Below are 23,799 nucleotides of genomic sequence, written 5' to 3' on the forward strand. Positions count from 1 at the left end.
AAATTCCAGTCACTTTATCTGATAGATGCTACATACATTCCCCTGCACACCCTTGTAAGAGGATCTCCACACCTCCCTTATCCAGGTGGGCTTATGTCACCTGAAACAGGGTTAAGGCATGACAATAAGGGCAGAAAAGTAGTGGAGCTTCACTATCTGAATACAAGTCTTAATAACGACTCTAACTTATGTTCAGATGAGTTTGTCCTTTAATGAGCACTAGTGATGCTCTAGACACATCCCACTCCATCAGCTCTTTCATAAACATGGGGAGTGACAAGATCCCTGAGGAGTCACATCACATGGGTATGAGCTGCCTTATTCCGATCAGCAACCAAGGCTTTGTATGGAACATGCAGCAGACCAACAGGGACAACACCCAGCCCCCTATAAAACTGTTCTGGGTCCCTTATAGTCACCATGGTTTTATAAGATCATACTACACCACCTAAAATAAATGTTAATTTGCAATATTTACCATTTTACAATGACAGAATCATTTAGTTTAAACATATTTAAATTAATACCTTTATCTCTCTGAAGTTCATCCTTCGAGACAGCATCAGCACAGGCATCAAAATATTTCTGTAATGTATCAACTTGTCTGCACAATATATCTCTGAAGGTTTCCATTTCAGCAAGCTTCTCACGCAAACTGTGGCCCTTCTGAAAATTGTTGGTAAAATGTTCCATTATATTAACCCAAATATATGTTCATACTTTTAGCAAGGTGTTAATTCAGTACACATACACTATGTATTTAACTTTTAACGTTTGTATATTTAAGTTATTGAGATCACGTTCCTATCTGAACACTTATTTTATGTATCCTGTCTATTAATTCAATGACCATAAACATTTTAAAATATCCTTCACATATGCAATCAAGTATTTGGGTTGGTATAACTGTTTATGAACAGCACAAAAAACATACATTTGAGAGTTATATAGCATTGCTCAAAAGCAATGGGCCATGAGAAAATTTTGGTGGGCTGCAGAGAAATCTCACCCCCAGAGCACCCCCCTCCCAAAGCAATTAATCCAGGCTGCGCAGAAACAGAAGGCTGCTCACCCCACATGGCCCACGGGAACCCTCCCCGCCCACTCACTCCTTACCCTGTAAACTTGTCTGCTAAGTTGCAATTTTTCCTTTTTCCGACCATCATCTGTTCTGCTGTGCCAGGAGATTTAGATTAGCTAGGAAGCAGGAAAGGGTTGGATTTCTTGCTTTCTAGCTAAGCACAGCCGAACCTCCCTTAGGACTGAAGGTTTGCTTGCAAGCAAATTCAGTGCAGACTCACAGCAAGCAAATTCAGTGCAGACTCACGACAAGCAAATTTGAGAGACTGAGCTAGCAGATGGCAGATAGATAAATCACTGAATGATTCTGTGGGCAACTCAATCTGCCTGCTTTGCCTGATTTTGGGTAAAAGTTGCTCTTTTTTAAATAAAAAATTCAATATTTACATGCATGGTGTGTTGTGAGTTAATCTTGTGAGTTTGCTTGCAAGTAAATTTTTATGTGACAGACTGAGCTAGCCAATGGCAGATAGATTTCTGAATGAATCTGTGATTCTGTGAGCAACTCAATCTGCCTGCCTGCCTTGCCTGATTTTGTGTAAAAGTTGCTCTTTTTTATAAAAAATTCAATATTTATATAAATATTTATAATATTTACATACAAGCCACGCCCAGCCAGTCACATGACCACCAAGCCACACCCACAAATTAGGCCACGCCCACAGAACTGGTTAGTGGCCCCTGGGATCTAAAATTATGAGTTTGGTGGTCCCTGAGGTCCAAAAAGTTGGCGACCCCTGCTCTAAAGTAATGCCAGAGGAATTCAGAGAACTACAGTATTAAATCATGAGGCAATTCTTATTTAAAAATTGAAGTATTCTTACCAGTCAAACCCCTCAGTCTTGTGCTTATATATTATTCCTGTAAGACAGCCAGCTTGGTCTAGATCAGTGATGGTGAATCTTTTTGTTGTGGTGTGACAAAAGTGCCCGCATGTGGTCCAGCACGCACAATGCAATGCATCCCGCTCCCTGTGCATGCGTGCGCAACACCCCCGCCCCACCTCCTTACCTGCACTGCATATGTGCGTGCTTCCCAGCTGATTTTAGACCTGTTTGAGGCCATTTTCGCTCTCTCGAAGGAAGCCTCTGCAGCCTTGGGAGGCGGAAAAATGGCCCTTCTGAAAATACTGAAATGCCCATTTTCAGCCTCCGGAGGGCCTCTGAAGCCTGTGGGAGGCCGTTTTCAGCCTCCCAGAGGCTCGAAGGAAGCCTCTGGAGCCTTGGGAGGCTGAAAGCGGGCTCGTTTCAGCACTTCCGGTATTTCCTCAGGAGGGCAAAAATGGCCTCAAACAGGCTGAAAATCAGCTGGGAAGCATGCACATGTGCAGTGCAGGTAAACTTGGCTGAAGTTTGTGTGCGTGCACAAATGGCTCTGTGTGCCACCTGTGGTATGTGTGCCATAGATTCGCCATCATGGGTCTAGACTCTAGTGGTAAAGACACCAGGCTAGAAACTGGGAGACTGTGAATTCTAATCCAGCCTTAGGCATGAAAGCCAGCTGCATAATTTTGGGCCAGTTTTTTTACCCAACTCACTTCACTGAATTGTTATGAGCAAAATAGGAGGAGGAAGGAGTATTAGATATGTTTACTGCTTTGAGTTACATATAAAAATAATAAAGGTAGGAAATAAATAAATGACCAATCTAACAAACCAAGCCATATGGATCATATAGTTTTATTGTAATAGCTTTAGCTACAAAATCTTGCAAATCTGAATGCACTTTCTTCTTCCCTTCCTGTATCTTTATGTGAACGAGGAGTTTTTCTAAGATATTTATTCAAATGAGTTACTAGGAATGGGCTTGAGACTCTTTTCTGCCTTGGTAGCAGCTCTTTCTCCTATCCGTCAAGGCCATTCTCTATCCCTTTTACATTAAATGATATTCAGGTACATTGTTTCTGACCCCATGTATTTTTGCCTACATGAGAAAATGTAACAGAACTCATCAATAAAACATATATTATTAAGGTATTTTCAGGGTTTATTTACACACACATTATGTATAAAAAATAGGTTTCTTTCAAAAGTATCACTGTTTTTCATATCTAACCTTGAATGAAGAGGTTGATGTTGCAGAGTACCCACTTGCTCCAGAAACAAGGGATGCCATAGAGCCATGACGTCGCAAGCTTGACTCTGATCCATAGCCAGATTCAGTCTAAAGAACAAATACATGCATTAGTTATGGAATAAAGAGGCAGACCTTCACTGAAAGAATTGCTCAAATTACTATTCTAAAAGAAAACAGTAGACTAGAGAAAGGCATCCAGAATATGTGCACACGTGTGTAGACACACACACATGCCATTTTAATACATACTACATGAAGACACCATCACCTGAAAACTTAGCTGGTTGCAGGAAAGAAGGGAAAATATTATTATGAACTGTGTCAATCAAGCTTACGTCCAGAAATTATCTAGTGAAAAACTAAGGAGAAAAAATTATCTTCATTAAAGCTAACCAAATACAAGAAATATGGAAATAAATATTTCCTATTCTCTTCTCTCTCCTCTCCCCCATCATAACAGATAATCAGACTTGGAAGGGACCTTGTAGGTCATCTAATCCAGTGGCCCTCAACCTTTTTTGAACCAGGGACCGGTTTCACGATTATTTATTCTTCCACGGACCGGTACCTGAGTAACGCGAGACTCCGCCAACGGGACAGCTCTTCGTTCGAAGCCGCCCCCCCCTTCGACGAAACTAAGGCGCGAGCACCCAAACGCCGCTTTCCAACCGAAAACCTGGAAGCAACCGAAAACCCGGAAGTGCCGTCAAAACAAGATGGCGGCACCCAAGATTTGCGGCCCAGTAAAAAATGATCCACGGACCGGTACCGGTCCGGGGACCGGTGGTTGGGGACCCCTGATCTAATCCAACCCCCCACCCAAGCGGGAGACCCTACACCATTTCTGACAAATGGCAGTCCAATCTCTTCTTGAAAGTCTCAAGTAATGGCGCTCCCACAACTTCCGAGGGCAACTTCTGTTCCATTGGTTGATTGTTCTCACTGTCAGAAAGTTTCTCCTTATTCCCAGGTTAAATCTCCTTGTTCAGTTTCCATCCATTATTCCTTGTCTGGCCTACAGGAACTTTAGAAAATAGGTTAACTCCTTCCTCTCTGTGGCAGCCCCTCAAATATTGGAAGACTGCTATCCTGTCTCCCCTGGTCCTCCTTTTCCCTAGACTAGCCAGGCCCAGTTCCTGTAACTGTTCTTCATATGTTTTAGTCTCCAGTCCCCTAATCATCCTGGTTGCTCTTCTCTGTACTTTTTCTAGAATCTCAACATCTTTTTTATAATGTGGTGAACAAAACTGGATGCAGTACTCTAGGTATGGTCTTACTAAGGCTTTATAGAGTGGTATTAGTACCTCCCTTGATCTTGATTGTATCCCTCTGTTAATACAACTTAGGATTGCATTAGCTTTTTTGGCTGCTGCTGCACACTGCTGGCTCATATTTAGCTGGTTGTCCACTAAGACTCCAAGATCCCTCTCAGTTACTGCTATTGAGCCTGGTTTCACCCAGTCTATATGTGTACTTTTGGTTTTTCTTGCCTAAGTGTAGGACTTTATTTTTCTCTACATTGAATTTCATTTTATTAGATACAGCCCAGTGTTCTAGTTTGTCAAGATCCATTTGGATCTTGAGCCTATCTTCTTGGGTGTTAGCTATTTCTGCCAGCTTAGTATCATCTGCAAATTTGTTAAGTTCCCCTTCTATTCCCTCATCTAAGTCGTTAATGAAAATATTGAAGAGTACTGTGCCTAAGACAGAACCTTGTGGCACCTCACTGCTTACTTTCCTCCATGTAGACTTAGACCCATTAAGGACTACTTGTTGAGTACAGTTTGTCAGCCAGTTGCGAGTCCATCTAGTGGTGGTGCTATCTATTCCACTTTTTTCTAGCTTACTAAGAAGTAGGTTGTGGTCTACTTTGTCAAATGCCTTGCTGAAATCTAAATATATTATGTCCACAGTATTTTGCTGGTCTACTAATTTAGTCACTATGTTGAAGAATGAAATAAGATTGGTTTGGCATGATCTGTTCTTAACAAACCCGTGCTGACTGCTAGTTATTACTTTACTTGTTTCTAGATGTTAGCAGATCTGTTTTTTTATTATCTTTTCCAGTATCTCCCCGTTAGGCTCCCCGTTAGGTTAGGCTGATTGGCCTATAGTTTCCTGGGTCTGTTTTTTTTCCTTTTTTGAAGATGGGAACCACATCTGCTCTTTTCCAGTCCTCTGGTAGTTCCCCGGTGCTCCAGGGTTTTTGAAAGATATGGTGCAGTGGTTCTGAGATGACCTCTGCCAGCTCCTTTAAAACTCTGGGATATAATCCATCAGGCCCTGGTGATTTGTGTTCATCAAGATCAGACAGGTGTTCACTTATTTTATTTGCTTATTTTATCTTTTATTTCTGGTCTGTCTTTTACAGTTATGTTTTTGGTGGGTTGAGCTATGGTTTCTTTTTGCGTGAAAACCGATGCAAAGAATGAATTAAGCAGTTCTGCTTTCTCTCTGTTGCCTGTTACTTCCTTGCCGTCTTCTTTCTTTAGTGGACCGACTGTTTCCTTGATTTTTTTCTTGTTATTTATATGTTGGAAGAAACCTTTTTTTAATTATATTTGACTTTTGTTGCAAGTCTCTGTTCGTTCTGAGCCTTTGCTATCTTGACTTCGTCTTTGCAGATTTGGCTATCTTCTGATATTCTATCTTAGTTGTAGCCTAGTTGTAGCCTCATGCAGCCCTTCAGTAGTGGAAACTTGAGCAAATAGCTTGAAGGTATCTAGTCTTTCACATTCTGGCTATCTGCCTTCTTTGGCTTTAGCTAAGCACTAGGCTTTAGCTTAGCAAACTGCAGCCACTTTAACAAACAAAGAGTCAGTTTGGTCTAATGGTTAAAGCACCAGACTAGAAACCAGGAGACGACGAGTTCAAATTCTACTTTAGCCATGAAAGATAGGAGGGTGACTTTGAGCGGGTTATTCCCTCTCAGTCCAACTCACCTCACAGAATTGCTGTTATAAGGAAAGCAGGAGGAGGAAGGAACGTTAGATATGTTTGCCACCTCAAATTATTTATAGAAATAAAGGCAAAATTTAAATGAAATAAAAAATAAACAGGTTATTTAGAGATTCTTGTGACCCTTGAATTCTGAATTTTAGCTATGAGTATAGCTAAATTTCTGAAGTTTTATTAAATAACTTTCAAAGCCATTTGCTCCATAACTGCAGGCCCTGTAATTTAATATAGCTAGGAAGTTTTTTGAGTTGTTTTAATATATCTATATTGATTACTTATAAAAAGTTTTCCTTGAGAATATCTGGAAAAAGTAAAGAAATCAAAATTTGAGAAACGAGTGAGATACAGTATGTTGCTATATAATCTAAGTATGCCATGATTTTAAAAACTAACAAAAGTATTATGGATATTATGAAGGGAAGAGCCAAGAAAAGGATGCAAAAATGACATAGATAAATAAGAAGATAAACTAATTCTTAAAACCTAGTTCTTTCAGTTAAATAAGAATATCATAAAAGTTTCACCCATCAAAATAAAAATGCTGATATTTTTGCTCTATGGATAATAAGCAATTATGCGGCGCCATTAGGTTGGTGTTGATCCTAAGAACTATAAAGACAGGATAATCTATCTGTCCCTAGTCCAACTCTATGTCAGTTACCTTCTCTAATAAGAAGCTCAAATGCATCAGCATTCTTTCTATCCTGCTTCTTCAATTACCACTTTTATACATGGATACGTGGATACTATTATCCAATAATAATTCTATTTTTCAAACTGCACTGAAGTAGCTTACCAATAACATTTTGTTCTTGTCCTGAATCAGACTCTTAATTAATCATAAACATTACAGTGTGCAGAAAATCAGGATTTAAACAAGCAAATGACCTTTCTCCCTGCTGGAAAGGAAGAAACTCTAGACATCTTTCTTTTCTCTTTTACGTAGTTCCAAAAACTGAATATGTAGTTCCATAAAACAATAAATAATTCAAACCTGAACAGAACATGGATTCAGTTCCTTATCAAATTAGCAGTTTTTTGTTGTCGTAGAGCCCTTAAATATGCCTCTAGATGTCACCGTTTATAGTATGTTAGAAAACCAATGAATTCTACTGGAGAACTGCATTAATTAATGAGCCATGGTGGCGCAGTGATTAGAGTGTAGTACTGCAGGCTACTTCTGCTGACTGCTGATTGCCAGCAGTTTGGTAGTTCAAGTCCCACAGGCTCAAGGTTGATTCAGTCTTCCATCCTTCCAAGGTCGGTAAAATGAACACCCAGATTGTTAGGAGAAATATGCTGACTCTGTAAACCGCTTAGAGAGGGCTGTAAAGCATTGTAAAGCAGTATATAAGTCTAAATGCTATTGCTATTAGCGATCACATTTATTTGCTATAATGAGCACTTCTCTGGGCATGATCAGTATCTGCACATTCTGAAATAGATTCATGTATTCCAAGCATTTAATTCCTACTCACAAAAGAACTTATTTCAGAGTCTGACACTTTGGAGCTTCAGAATGATCGGAGATGACCTGAGGAAGAGCAGGCATGCTGTGCACATCGAACAGGGAGCAGCAAATAGCAGAATGATGATAAAAAGCAACAAACCTTTTTGTGACGTAATGACTAAGCTGAAGAGCATAGGTCATTCATAGAGAAACAGAGGAAAAGCATAGCGATATATGGGTAGCAGCATGTAGTCCTTATGGAGATTTATAGAATAAGATTAGTATGGAGGGGAAAACTGCATGAAATAAGGAAAAATCATCTTCCTTATAAAGTTCACTGCAAATCAGTGCCACATGAGGACATGTCACATGACTACTGCATCAGCCAGCTATGTATACAAACTTAGTAATTGCCCATTCCCACAGCAAGGCTCTGGGTAGTAATTCAATCAATACAACAAAACATTAAAACTGAATAATTTAAAGATTAAAATTTTCAAAATGTATGATACAAAAGTCTCTAGTACCACAAAGGCTCCGAAGAAGAATTTGGATTGCTGAGACTGAAACTCCAGGTATTTTCCTATCCTGCTGCTACTACTGAATTTTATCCTGAGCAATTACCTACATAGGGATTGTGGAACTTACTATCTCGCTCCTATGCAGGGCCTCTCTTCTACTTAGGTGTCCTGGGTGGGTGAGGGATCAAGGTGATCACACCCAGATCACAGCTTGATCCTCCTCACCTTCCTTTTACTAGAACTTTAGACCTGTAGTTTAGTTTAATTTCTAGTTTTACTAGAACTTTAGAGTTACAGAAAGGGCAGGATTCCTACACAGAAGTGCCAATCCAGTTATGTTCTCTTTGGTAACATCTGTCTACAGACCTAGGAATGCAGCTGTCATGAGCTGTCATGCTAGTTGCAAAGCTATTTTTCTTAGCCTAAGGAAAAATACCTAGAATGTCTGGTGGTATCAGCAAGGTGCTGTACTATTTCAGCTGTCATTCTATTGCTATGGATCAGTGGGGTACTTTCTATTGTTTTGGGCGGCCAGAAAATCAGCACCCTTCTTTTCCTCCCATCTTTGTTTTCTTCAGTCTGTTCTCCTCATGAATGCTTTTGTTTCCGTTGTGGTACCACAACCAGGCAGAGAGCAATGGTGCTGTCTTTTGGGTTAATCCACAGCAGCCAAGAAATGGGGGGCCCCTGCAAGTCTTACTGTTTTTTAAATGTTGTGAAAGGCTGCAGAAGATAAATCAAATGAGGTGATCCCTGCTGCAAATGAACTAAGCTATGCATTTATCTTTCCATATATATTCTAACGTATATCAATATACAAAACTAACAGTATTTAGGTACTTGTAGAAATTCAAGGCAAAGATAATTGCAGGTAGTCCTCGACTTACAAGTTTATTTAGTGACTGTTCAGTTACAACACCATTGAAAAAAAGTGGCTTATGACTGTTTTAATACACTTATGGCTGTTGCGGCATCTCCATGGTCACGTGATCAAAATTCGGCCACTTGTCAACTGATTCATATTTATGATGGTTGCAGGGTCCCAGGATCATATGATTAACTTTCGTGATCTTCTGACAAGCGAAGTCAATTGGAAAGCCAGGTTTACTTAACAACCGTGTTATTAATTTAAGAACTGCAGTGATTCGCTTAACAAATGTGGCAGGAAAGATCATAAAACGGGGCAAAACTCACTTAACAAATGTCTCACTTAGCAACATAAATTTAAGGTTGAATTGTGCTCGTAAGCTGAGGACTACAGGTATATGAAACTAACACATGCCAACAATCCTGATTCTCAAAAAAAGCTCAAGAGTGCCACCTAGAGTAGGTTTTCATTATGCTGGGATGCTTGACATTTTTTTTCTCCCCATTTTATAGTCAAACTTTATTTCTTTGGCATAACAGCTTAGTTAGACATGTTTTAATGTGGCAGGCACCATTAAGCAATTTCACATTATTTTTCTTAAAATAAAACACAATAAATTCAAATACTTTAAAATTATATTGGTGATTGAAGATCTCTTGGCAACATTTAATTTAGGGATACTGGGGGAGCCATGGCATTTGAGAGTGCAAGGTTGCCAACTCCTGGTTTACTTAGTTGAAAACAGTAAGATTTTATCATTTTAGTACAGGGTCACTGAAAAGGCTGCTTTAATCCTAAAAAAACCTGACCTCTAATATTAAAGGTGAGTGTATCCATCAAATTGACAGGCAAAGAGTACAATCACTGACACATGCTTAGAGAATTAACAGGCTGAACCAGAGCCTTTATGCTACTAGAAGATGATCTTGAAGTAGATGAGGCATGATATGCACACACTGAACGGAGAGGAGCAAAGGGCAAAATGTTGATTAAAAAGCAGCAGATTCTTATGCCATAATGACTAAGCTGCAAGGCATAGGTCACTCACAGAGAAGGAGAGGAAATGCAGAAAGGTATTTTTTTTTGGGGGGAGGGGGTAACCACATAAAGCCATTATGAGAAATTATTGAACATGATTAGTGTGGAGGCAAGTAAAGAATTTCTGGGAATTTAGCAAGGAAGAAAAGAAACAGCAAAGAACAGACCAGAAAGAGAAGATAATCTGTTGTGTCAAAAGCAGAATATGAATCAAGGAAGGAAAAACAGAGTAGAGATTTTTTAAAAATTGGCAACAAAAATGTAATTTTTATCAAAGCAGTTTTTGTACTGTACATAAATAAACCAATTTTCTTGGATCTGCCAAAATCTATTTAATTTTCTATCTCTATACAGTATTTCTATTCTATTATCTTCTTACTATCTTTTTAAACTTTAAGACTCTAATTTTCTTCCTCTGAAGCAATTCCTTTTTTTCCCTCTGTAGTTTCAACATTTATGGTTCTAATTCCTCCAATTCACCTGTTTCTTTTCTTTTACATTTGAATACTATTTACTACATGTCCCATCTGACTTTTCTGCTAGGAAATTCTTTAATCTCATTACACTTTTAACATTAAAGAAAGTTTATTCTCTCCACAGTTTTGAATCCAAATCCTGAATTTCTAAGGCAAGGATGGCTTATGTAACTATTGGTTTCTTACTTGTAGCCATAGCAGAATAGAAATAATAATGCAGTACACAACCAATTATACCGTACGTCACAAAGTATGATGATGACACATGGGACATTGCTATCTCTACATGTAGCAACAACATCAGGGAAAACAGTAACCATGATTGTTTTGTACTTCCTATTTCTTCCATTAGTTTACTGATTTTGCAACCTGTCATGAAATGTTTTGAAATGTTCCCTCCATTTTGTTTATCCCGAGATATTTATTTATTCCTACCTTTGCCATTTTGACAAATTTGTTACGATAACTTGAAGGTACTCCTTTTTTCTGTTGTGACTTAAGACTGCAATTAAATGCCTTTAAAGAGCAAGGTAATTGGATAACTAAGCCATAATAAATACACCTGTTCTTTCCCTTTTCTTGTGACTGTAGTACCTTTCTGATCAATTTGAACTCTGAATCCTGTGTTATTTTCTACATCCATGATATTTTACTGTTTCTCCCTCTTTTCTCTTAAAGATTCCCAGAACTATCTGGTATATTGTTCTCCACTCATTCCATTTTCACTTATTATTTTTCTACTTTTCTCTAGCCTGATTTATCTGATGATATGTTTCATCATCCTTTTTTAAAATTACTTTGAGTCTATCTCTTCATTTTCAAAATCTTCCATATCTTCCTGTCTCATCCACCCAGGTTTTTAATACATTTGAACATACCATTACTCATTCTGCTTTTCCTTCGCCTTTTTATTATCCTTCATTTTCAAACTTTTCTTATACTTGCTGTTCTTCCAAAGTACAGCAACCATTTCCAACCAATTGCTTCTTCCTGGTTTTACCTTACAATAATTTCACAAAGACCACTAAATATAAAACATAAATATAAAACTATATAAATGTTTGTCCCAAGACTATGCATTAACAAACATGTTACTTGGTACATTGATACTTCTTTTCCTGTTTGATTCTCTTTAACTCCTAGAAAACAACAGTAGCTGGTTTGCTCATGAAAGAGAGAGAGAGAAAAAAAGCAGAACCCAAAGAGGTAATGCTTTTATTAAACCAAATCAATTTTTTACAGAAGTATTGCAAGTGTTCAAGTACTGTTCATCATGCAAGATGGTTAAAAGCCATAAGAAAGGGACAAAAAAACAATTGTTTTTTGTTGTTGTTGGCTAGCTCTATCCAGATCACATTCATATAAGTGAATTGTGTTTTCAGCATGTTTATCACAATCAACAGAATTCTAATTATTCTACTTATGACACAGAACCATATCCAAACACAATTAGCAATTTTTAGGAAAAAATAAAGTTTTTAATTTCCTGTAACAATAGTAGCCACTAGATGGCGGCAATAAAAAGAATATAAAACAATTCCTAGAGGTTACTATTGGTCAAAGTCCAGCAGTAACCTTTATCCTGCCTCCATTACATTCCAGTAAGTCTACATTTAAATGTTTTCAAGACTTCCTAATTTAAATGATTGGTGGTTTACAAATGTTCTGACTTCAGCAGCTAATCCTGCATTGTTTCAGTTTTTTAAAAATAAAATTATACAAGCAGCAACTCAGACAGGATATGATTTCACCTGTAAAAACAGAGTAGAATTAAAAATTAACACTAACATGAAGGCTCTGGACAAACTCTAAGTCTACCAAGATATCAGCAATACACAATTTAAACACTGGTTAATAACCTTATATGTAGAAAGAAGAGAAGCAGAGCACAGTCTACCACTAACCTGGCATCTTCTGCATGTTCTGGGGCTGCACGCCCCAAATTCATGGCCGAGAGCACTCAAGGACAACAAAAATATTAGGAAGAAACCCCACTGACAATATGTTTGTCTAGTGGCCACTTTCTTTAATAATAAACTATATAAAATTGCCCATCTCAACCCAAAGTGACTTTTTACTATCATAAAGTTACACAAAAGCCTTGCCTGCACCCTTAAGGGCTAGCCTTAGTTACAAGCTAATGCTAACATTACCTAATGTCCTAAAAAGAAAAACAAGAAAACCATCTAACAATCATTTCAGTGGACTACGCTCTCTCACTTCATTCATAGCCTTCACCCTCCAACAATGTAGTGCTGGAAATAGCCAAACAAGGGGGCAGTTAAAGTGGGGATAGGATATGCCTCTAGGCTTGCTGCTTCTTTGTATTCAAAGAATACTTTCACGTTAACATTTGGTTTGATTCATGTAAGTCACAATGATCAGAATCTCAAGGGAAAAAAGACAGTTCAGCTCATGTTTTCCTATGCTATCAAGCTTCTTACAAAGCAGCCTTGTTCAGCACAAATCAAAAACAAGAAGTGAAGCGATATAATGGACCTATGTACCCCTCCCCCAAGACTAAACACAGCAAAGAGACTGGACAACATTGGATTGTGGTCCAAATTGTCTTTTGGGAGAGAGCACTCTCCGGATAGCAACTTACCTTACTTTACAATGTGGTATATGCCAATCCTAATGCATTTTATGGGCTCATTCTACTAAGAGGAGTTCTGGCCTCCTGGCCCAAAGCCCTGCTCTGCTGGACTTTAAAAATAGATAAATTTATTATTGTGTAAATTTCCTGTATCTTCTATAGAATATCTTTTTTTTTAAGTATAGAACTTTAAAAATACAAAAAACGAATAAGCAAAAAGTGCAGAGAGAAAAAAAGTAAAATAAAAAGGGAAAATATGTAAAGAAATGACTCTTCTCCCTTCTTCAAGACAAGTACATTTTCAGTAACTTGTCTTCTCTAACATTTCAACCTAAAATCTCTTCACACCATATCTTGTCTGTAATCTAAAAGCAAATACAGCCTCATCAATCTTAATCAGCAAAAATGTATTAAGAGCTACCAGAAATAATGATATATATTTCCACATTAAGCAAGTACATCAATTTCATATTCCTTTCATTTATCTTTATAGTAATCTCTCTCTTTCAAAATCTCTCTCTTCTTCTTCCCATATCTTATCTTACATCTGTATACTATTAAATCTCTCTTGTCTAAAACCTTTAGGTGAATCAGTGCATCATAGGACAATTTTTGAATTAAAATACTTGAAATGGGGTAAATTTATACAATGTGTCCAAAACCTGGTATCTATCAATCCAGTGGAACTGTAATTTGCTAAATTTGTGACTGCTTCAGTGCTGCTGTAGTGTGTCAGGATTCCAGCAATTGCCCTAATTAAATCATGATTCTCAAGCCAAACTTCAAGAAACTTCAAAGGATTCCTAGACAAGTCCGCATGGGCCCAACAATTCATCCCCTCCTTTGCGGGGATTGCCAAACCCATGACGGACCTCCTAAAGACAGTGAGTACAGGAACGAAACCCCGCCTGGTACAACCCCTACAGTGGGACCTAGCCCGCCAAAAAGCATTTGAAACACTGAAAGAACTGTTTGCAACATAGGCCCATTCCTATGCCTGTTTTAGTAGTTGCCATAGTGTACTGCTGTGCCACTGCCCAAAGGTTTAGTAGGCTAATCATATCCTAGTTCTTTGGAAGGAGGCTGGGTTGACTGGTCCTTCCTTCCACTGCTGGAGATCAGATGCAGATTGATACTGTCCTTTTGAACCCATTTTTATAATAGGGGACAAGTTCTGGGTACATTGTTGCCAAATATCCTTGAATTCTTCCAGAATTAAAATACTTGTCTCCATTCTGTATTAGTGGGTAATTATAATCTGTAATTCTTTCTGGTTGTCTCTAGTAATCAGCCTTCAAGGTCCCCTCTTATCATGTTTTTCCCTAAGAGCCACATATTTTTCAGGAAAAGATTTCTTACACTTACATTCAAAATCTTCATATATTTTAATAGGATTTTAAACAAACTACGGGGATTATTCTAATTATTTCATAATCTTATTTTCAGTCTCTCTAGCCCCTTAGTCCATTTAAATTTTTTTTACAAAACCAACATTCTATTTACCCTTTTTGCTACTTATTTCCAAGTAACAAAGTTTTTCTTTAAGTTCTTAAACTTACATGAAACCTTTTTTTTTTGTTGAGGAATGAAAGGGAAATCCAGTGAAATAAAAATGGTCCTTATGAAGGTTCTTAATATCCAAAAAGCAATTTACAAACCATTTCCAGTGAAAGTGATTAAGATAGGAAATGGATGAACCCAGTATCCCTTTGAAGGCTGGGAACTACAACTTGGGCAAAGCTAAATCTCCCAGAGCTCTAAAATCTGCCAGAGGCCACCATATGACAGTTTCATCATGGGGAACATTTGTTATAAAGCACTGTGGGTGGTCCCAGATCCTCTCATTACTCTTAATTCATTCATTGGCTCCTTTTTCTGATGCTGGTGTCAGCTCCCATCTTCAGTTCATCATGCTTCCCATAAAAGATCTAAAACAAATCCTCTTTATGCACTTAATCAGATGCATTGAGTATAATTCTAAGTGAGGAACATTATATATAGTAAAGATATTTTGTTGTGGGAGAGAGACACACACATAAGAAAAAGGAGGTAATTAAAGAAGAGGTGAGAGATATCTCATAAATATAAAATATATCCATTAGTTAATCAGTAGTCACTAATGATACAGGCAATCTTGTGCTGAATATACTATATGTGGAATAAGAAGAAATCTTGGCCTCTGTTTAATCAGGCACAATTGTTTTATTGAAATGGTTCAAAAAGATTCCTACTAATGGGTCAGTTTGTTGGCTACCTCAATAAAAGTTTGTACTATTCATGCAACTGCTACCTTGTGATGCTGTTCCATAATTGCAAGATTATAACTTGAGGCATGTCCTTGCAATGATAATTCAAGGTTCAGCACTTAATGATATAAAACCATATGCTTTTAAAAGAGAGAATTTTAATATCTTTATTGTCATACAACAGCAAACCTGCTCAAGTTGTACTTTGACACAGAAAATTATTTTATTTTCAAACTTCTGATCTATTATCTTTTAAATAAGAATGTCAGTTACAGTATAACACAACATGTACAATGCTATATAAATAAAAAATAGATAACTACAGTACATGCATTTTGAATTCTCAAATCTAAATAGTTTTTTTTTTAAATTTAGAATCTGTTCTTTGCAGAGAGAATACTAATAGGTTCAGGGTAAAACAGATCAATATTATGCCCTCCATATTCATAAGTAGACATGTCACTTCTCTACTTTTCCATAAAATCATACAGTGAGGCTTTACAGAAGGACTCGAGGCACTCTACATGCTGAAATAATATTGTAAAATGCCCCAATATTATTTCTCTCCTTTTTTTTCTCAGAAAAGAAAATTTTTAGAAAAAGTTATATCATTTTTAAAGGATCCTTTATAAATCTGAAATCATGTTATTCCAAGAAAATAAGAGTACGTAAGTTGTAGTATATTAAATTACTAGCACAGGAAACAATGATTTTATATAAAAAGTGTTCAATGTAATGATATGAATATTTACAACTGAAGTGAAACACTTCATAATTTATTTCCCCTCAATTCTCTGGGAAGAAAAGTAAAGCAGAAAAGGGTACCTTTAAAAAAGAAGAGAATCCTCTTTTAGGAAGATGTTTTACAGCTGAACTTTGTAGTCTGTCTTCAAATTCACTTCACTTTGCAATAACAGAGAGATCTCAGATAACACCAATTTAGGATAATTTAGCAAGACTTTATCTTGCTAAAGATATACAGTATGAACCTTGCTATCTAGGTTAAGCTACTCTAATGCACTAGAAGTCTTTAATTATAATTCAAAACATTCCAAATATTCTAAACTGTGGCTGTCTATATATTGGGGTATACCATTTGCCAGCCTTAATATTTTGGGCAGCTTTACTCAAAGACCCATATCCATCAATATTAGCCTGCCCTGCTATAGAGACAGAAGTAGAAAAAGAAAAACTTTCTCAATGTTTATTTTGTGCGCCTCTGTGAAAGCCATAAGGCACAGAAGCTTTTTCAATTGTGGTCTCCAAAGTGAAACTTGGCTTACTGAGTGAGCATTATAGGCTTTTAAGTATGGAGTAAAAGTTTCTGTCATAAAAAATAGCAGCATTTAGCTGACCTTGGCAGATCCAAAATAGGTCAAGCAGAATAAATACTCGGACGTCTCTGACTGTTTGGTTGACTTATAATCTCAGGATGAGTTAAATTTTAATTTCACACATAGTTGTTAGTAGTTCAGTTTGGTATGACAATGAGCTTGAGCTCTAATGCTTCAATATAAATAACTATATTTTGTAAATTGTCCTGGGATTTGGGTGGTGTGTGTGTTATAGAAAAGATATACATTCATAAATATCTGGAAAAATTGACACTATTATTATCAAAATTGTAATTTACTAGCACAAGTGGTTTAACAAAAAAAACCTTTATATTTACTTAAATACATTTATATGTATATTATAGGTATGTATACAGAGCATACATTTACTTAAAAATATGAATCTGGGACTTGGGCTATTTAAATATGTACTGAAAAACAATCTCCCTTCAAAATTTGCTACATTACATCTTCAAGCATCTCTCAGAAACAACCATGGTATCTTGAGCTGCTGGTCCCTTATGAGTAAGATGCAAAGACACATTTACTCATCTGCAGTAAATGCCTATTTGCTTCTGGGCTTATTTCAAAATGCTTGTTTTGTCTTTAAAACACTAATTTCTTATACACTGCTCAAAACAGGCATGATATTCCCCTCTGAAAAAAAAATCGGGGCCGGCCAAAAGAGACCCCCCACCACCCGCCCACTCGCGCCGCCCGCCCGCCCGCCCGGGCTCAGCTCGTGCCGCCTGCCGCTCGCGCCGCCCACCGCCCCCCCGGGCTCAGCTCGCGCCGCCCGCCCGCCCGGGCTCAGCTCGCGCTGCCGCCCGCCAAAAAATCGGAATTCCGATTTTAATCGGAATAATATCATGTCTGTCAAAAAAATAAAGGGAACACTTAAACAACACAATGTAAGTCCAAGTCAATCACACTTCTGTGAAATCAAACTGTCCACTTAGGTAGCAACACTGATTGACAATCAATTTCACATGCTGTTGTGCAAATGGAATAGACAACAGGTGGAAAGCATGGGCAGTTAGTAAGACATCCCCAATAAAGGAATGGTTCTGCAGGTGGTGACCACAGACCACTTCTCAGTTCCTATGCTTTCTGGCTGATGGTTTGGTCACTTTTGAATGCTGGCGGTGCTTTCACTCTAGTGGTAGCATGAGACGGAGTCTACAACCCACACAAGTGGCTCAGGTAGTGCAGCTCATCCAGGATGGCACATCAATGCGAGCTGTGGCAAGGTTTGCTGTGTCTGTCAGCGTAGTGTCCAGAGCATGGAGGCGCTACCAGGAGACAGGCCAGTACATCAGGAGATGTGGAGGAGGCCGTAGGAGGGCAACAACCCAGCATCAGGACCGCTACCTCCGCCTTTGTGCAAGGAGGGACAAGAGGAGCATTGCCAGAGCCCTGCAAAATGACCTCCAGCGGGCCACAAATGTGCATGTGGCTGCTCAAACGGTCAGAAACAGACTCCATGAGGGTGGTATGAGGGCCCGATGTCTACAACTAGTGGTTGTGCTTACAGTCTAACACCATGCAGGACGTTTGGCATTTGCCAGAGAACACCAAGATTAACAAATTTGCCACTGGCACCCTGTGCTCTTCAAAGATTAAAGCAGGTTCACACTGAGCACATGTGACAGACGTGACAGGGTCTAGAGATGCCGTGGAGAATGTTCTGCTGCCTGCAACATCCTCCAGCATGACCGGTTTGGCAGTGGGTCAGTAATGGTGTGGAGGCATTTCTTTAGGGGGCCGCATAGCCCTCCATGTGCTCGCCAGAGGTAGCCTGACTGCCATTAGGTACCGAGGTGAGATCCTCAGACCCCTTGGGAGACCATATGCTGGTGCGGTTGGCCCTGGGTTCTTCCTAATGCACGACAATGCTAGACTTCATGTGGCTGGAGTGTGTCAGCAGTTCCTGCAAGATGATGGCATTGATGCTATGGACTGGCCCGCCCGTTCCCCAGACCTGAATCCAATTGAGCACATCTGGGACATCATGTCTCACTCCATCCACCAACACCACATTGCATCACAGACTGTCCAGGAGTTGGAGGATGCTTTAGTCCAGGTGTGGGAGGAGATCCCTCAGGAGACCATCCGCCACCTCATCAGGAGCATGCCCAGGCATTGTAGGGAGGTCATACAGGCACGTGGAGGCCACACACACTACTGAGCCTCATTTTGACTTGTTTTAAGGACATTGCATCCAAGTTGGATCCGCCTGTAGTGTTTTTTTCCACTTTAATTTTGAGTGTAATTCCAAATCCAGACCTCCATGGGTTGCTAAATTTGATTTCCATTGATAATTTTTGTGTGATTTTACATAGTGTAAACTATGTGATGAACAAAGTATTTAATAATATTTCATTCATTCAGATCTAGGATGTCTTATTTTTGTGTTCCCTTTATTTTTTTGAGCAGTGTATTTTCTCCCATTCACTTGGTAGCCCTACTTCATGCTCTATATTTTATATAAAATTTGTGAGGAGCAAATAAAAGAACTATCTGCTTTATGAAAATAAAGGAGAAACGCATTATCAGGTACAGTAGTTCCAAAATCTTATTGGAATTCATTTGCATTTCAGAAAATAATTCCTTTTTGTGGAACATTCTGAATATATAGAATAGAATAACAGAGTTGGAAGGGACCCAGGAGGTCTTCTAGTCCTGCTTAGGCAGGAAACCCTACGCCACTTCAGACAAATGGCTATCCAATCTCTTCTTAAAAACTTCCAGTGTTGGAGCATTCACAACTTCTGGAGGCAAGTTGTTCCACTGATTAATTGTTCTAACTGTCAGAAAGTTTCTTCTTAGTTTTAGGTTGCTTCTCTCCTTGATTAGTTTCCATCCATTGCTTCTTGTCCTGTCGTCAGGTGCTTTGGAGAATAGGTTGAGTCCCCTCTTCTTTGTAGCAACCCTTGAGATATTGGAACACTGCTACCATGTCACCGTCCTTCTTTTCATTAAACTAGAAATACCCAATACCAGCAACTGTTCTTTATATGTTTTAGCCCCCTAATCATCTTTGTTGTTCTTCTCTGCACTCTTTCTAGAGTCTCAATATCTTTTTTACATTGTGGCAAACAAAACTGGATGCAGTATTCCAAGTGTGGTCTTATCGAGGCATTATAAAGTGGTATTAACACGTCACATCAGGGGTGGGATTCAAATTTTTTAACAACAGGTTCTGTGGGCATGGCTTAGTTGGTGGGCATGGCTTAGTGGTCATGTGACTGGCTAGGTGTGGTCAAATCAACATCATTCATATCGAGGCACGCATCTCCTCACCTGGCTTCTCATGACTGTGGGGATGCTGCAACAGTCGTAAGTGTGAAAAACAGTCATAAGCCACTTTTTTCAGTGACATTGTAACTTTGAATGGTCACTCCACACAAGCAAAGTACCAGCAAAGGAGCGGGAAAAGAACTCCACAATCGTTCCTGCCAAGAATGTAATAAGGGTCAACGAAGAGGCAGTTTCTATAAGGAACACCAGAATGTTTCCTTCCTGCCTTCCTTACAAGGTTAGGCCAGTAATTTCTTCTGACAACCGGTTCTCCGAACTGCTTAGAACAGGGGTGTCCAACTTTGGCAACTTTAAGACTTGTGGACTTCATCTCCCAGAATTCCTCAGCCAGCTTTGCTGGCTGAGGAATTCTGGGAGTTGAAGTCCACAAGTCTTAAAGTTACCAAGGTTGGACACCCCTGGCTTACAAATGTTAACAACCGAGTCTAGCGAATAGGTGCGAACCTGTAGAATCCCACCTCTGTGTCACATGATCTTGATTCCATCCCTCATTAAAGCAGCTGCAGCACACTGCTGGCTCATATTTAAGTGATTGTCCACTAGGACTCCAAGATCCCTCTCACAGTTACTACTATTGAGTCAGGTACCACCTATGCTATACCTGTGCATTTGGTTGTTCTGCCTAAATGTGGAACCTTACTTTTTTCACCACTGAATTTCGTTTTATTTTGTTAGATAATGCCCAATGTTCAAGCCTGTCAAAATTATTCTGTATCTTGACCTTCCTAGATCTAGCACTTTTTAACCCTTGCTGCAACCATAAGACCTAGGAAGTATGTATGTGCATGATTGTGTATCAATCAGATTATCTCTGAAAAAAGAGGCTTTAACCGAAAAACATAAAATTCTAATTAAAAGTAACACTTGACAATTTATTTTTGCCACCTACCAGCAATCTTTGACTTATGACTGGAATTTCTGTTGTAACTTATTACAGGTGTATATGTGAGATTCAATTGTATGACAATTTCTATGTTGATTTTAAGCAAATCACATAGTTTTTAAAACTAGTCTAGCTTCTTTAATGGCTTTTGTTGCCATTTTTTTTGCCAGGAAACAGCAAAAAAGTTAGCAAATTGTAATCATGTGAGCACAGGAGGCAGGCATCTGTAATAAATGCAAGATGGCTGTCAAGTGCTAAAATTCTGATCATGCAACCACAGGATTGATGCAATAGTTCTAAGTCCAAGGAAATGTCATATATCAGTTTTTCCAAGACTGTTGTAACTTTGAACCATCATTAAACAGTCATAAATCAAGGATTACCTGTATTGTGTCATTTCCAAGAATTAGTGGCACTTAATCTATGGAATGATATTTCACAGAATATGTATTTTCTAATTTTATAACTGGCTAAAATGTCTCTTATTAAATATTTATTTGAACATTATTGATTTTGCTGCTTTATTCACTTTAAGATTATTTGTATTCTATTGCATATTATTTTACAAAGATTTGAGTAATGCTGAGGCATCCTATAAGATCTCAAATGAAATCAATCTAGGATTTTTTTCCTGTAGAAATAGAAAAAGCTGTTAAGTGAAAAAGGAGATTTTTCCAACGGTTATCTATAAAACCATTTGAAAAAATTATTCCTGATCATTCATACCATCATACTGGTACAAGACAGTATTCAAACCCAAGTCAGAAGATCAGAACAGTTAATCTTAAAGCTGATTATAAACATTTTTACCCTTAGTCATACTAGAGGGAAATCCCTCCCCTTTTTTTTAACCAAATCACAGGTTTTCTTTACTAAGCTTTGCAAACTGTATTGTATCCAAACATAACAACATACTTTTGAACTTTATAATCAGACAAAAATTTAAGCTCCACTTGCTGGAGATAATAGCTCTTGTGTGTTTTCCATATTACCACACTGAAATTTCTTACAGCTTCCCCTTATTTCATTAACATTTCTTCAATATCTCTCAATTGCAAAATGTTAACGCAGGTAGCCCTCAGCTTCTGAACAGTCATTTAACAAACCTTCAAAGTTACCATGGCCTTGAAAAAGCTGCTTACAGTGCTCTTCTGGCAACTATAAAATGCCAGTCCGTCCGTCCCCCCCCTCCCGCTTTTTTGGTGCTTGGCAACCAGCTCACATTTATGATTGATTGACAAGCTCCCCATAATCGTATAATTGCCATTTGCAATCTTCTCTGCCAGATTCTCCAAAAAGCCAATACGGAAGCTGGCAAAGATGGTTATAGGCGAAAGGGAGCTGAAATCCTTTAGTGGGCTGCAAGAAGGAGCTGAAATTTTCAGGATTTCCACTCCATGCATGGAAAAGAGGGAAACCCTTTGGTAGGCTGCAGGAGCTGTTCTGGCAGCTCCACAAAGGATTTCCCTGCAACCCACCAAAGAATTACCCAACCGTACACAAAGGGTAGCAAAATCCTTTGGTGGGTTTCAGAAGCCTACAGAGTGAAAGGGCTATCTGCCAGGAGGAGGTATGCTCTGTGCAAGGTTGAAATCTTTTTAGTAGGTATGGTAGCTATTTTGCTCTGTCTGCTTAAGAAGTGCTGGGACTGCATTCATTGAGCAAAGCGGTCATGTGAGTGTCTTGCTTATTTACTGCTTCATCAACAACCGGTCCCAATTGTGGTTGCAAATAAAGGACTGGCTGTATACCAACTTTTAATATATCTGTATTATTCATTTGAAAACCTTATGTTATATTATTCCTGATGGCTGAGTATTATAGCATTAGTTTTTATTCATACTGGATTACTCAAGTTGTTAAGCAAAATTTAGAACAGCATTTTCTGTTTTATTAACTTGTACACCCATTGGAACTACAACTCTCAGAATCAGCCTCATGGGTTATAATTCTGGAAGTTACAGATTCAGCAAATATAGAAGGTGGTAGCCAGGGGATAGCTAATTCATCACCAACGTCACATATTATTTGGAAATAATAACAATTCATACCTTGTGCTGTTCAATTGCATCTATCCATTGCTGCCTATGATCTGGATCCTGAGCACGTAGATACCAAACACTATCGTTTACACTAATATCAAATCTGCATTCATCAAATTCATGAGGCTGTTGGACAAAAGAAAAAGATAATTAGGGACACTAGAATTACATTGTAAGTGGATGAACCATGATTTTTTTTAATAAAAAAAATAATTTTATTTATCAACATATTCCATTAGAACCTGTTATGACCTAACCTGGGCCTACAAAAATCTGTACAGGGGACAGGGCCATTGACAAATTAAAAATAATTGCAGGCCACAAAGAAAAACTGGCCTGCCCATCAATTGTTTGGTATAGTTCTGGGGCAGTGAGAGAGCTGCCCGTTTTGATGAGCCTGGATACACTAGAGATGCTCAGCAGCATATCTTTTGGGATAATGGTGACAATATTTAGCAGCAGAATAGTTATTGAATTTTAAAAAAATACTGAAACCCACATGCAACCTGTAGGCATTATGTTGTATAGACTTGATCTAACCAAAAAGTTTGAAAAAATGACTTTTTGAAATTAGGAAAGAAAAACACATGATGTAAACATAGAACAAAGATCTGTAAAATAATCTGCAAACATTAGAACTTAGAGGTTGAACTAAGAAGCATACTTTTTAACTTGAAACATCAAGTAATACACAGTTTAAAAACAATACCTCCAAGACAGAAATTACAAATATAAACTGCCTTACATGTTTCAAACATTCCCAATAACTATTTCCACAAGGGCGAGATGGTCTTTGTGCATACCATACACAGAAAATTGGATGCCAGTTTCTTCTGCTTCTGAAGACTGGGTGGAAGGGGGGCAAACAGGGGGGCTTTGGAAGTTAGGTAGTCTCATGCATAGAGATATT

The 23,799-nt window shown here is 38.4% G+C and overlaps 1 protein-coding gene across 2 annotated transcripts in view; it reads right to left on the reverse strand.

Annotated features, from left to right (window-relative positions):
* CERT1 (ceramide transporter 1) overlaps positions 1-23,799 on the reverse strand; it is a 73,567-nt gene that overhangs the window by 27,728 nt on the left and 22,040 nt on the right. For both annotated transcript variants that reach the window (XM_087958273.1, XM_087958272.1), the window contains exons 3-5: positions 22,899-23,015; positions 3,136-3,243; positions 528-666 (exon numbers count right to left, since the gene is read on the reverse strand). In XM_087958273.1, coding sequence (XP_087814399.1) covers positions 528-666; positions 3,136-3,243; positions 22,899-23,015 — 364 coding nt within the window. The remainder of the gene's footprint in view (positions 1-527; positions 667-3,135; positions 3,244-22,898; positions 23,016-23,799) is intronic.

This window comes from Notechis scutatus, chromosome 2, assembly GCF_049901735.1.
Source record: "Notechis scutatus isolate UNSWTSFEM ecotype Mainland chromosome 2, rNotScu1.2, whole genome shotgun sequence".
Taxonomy (NCBI): Eukaryota; Metazoa; Chordata; class Lepidosauria; order Squamata; family Elapidae; genus Notechis; species Notechis scutatus.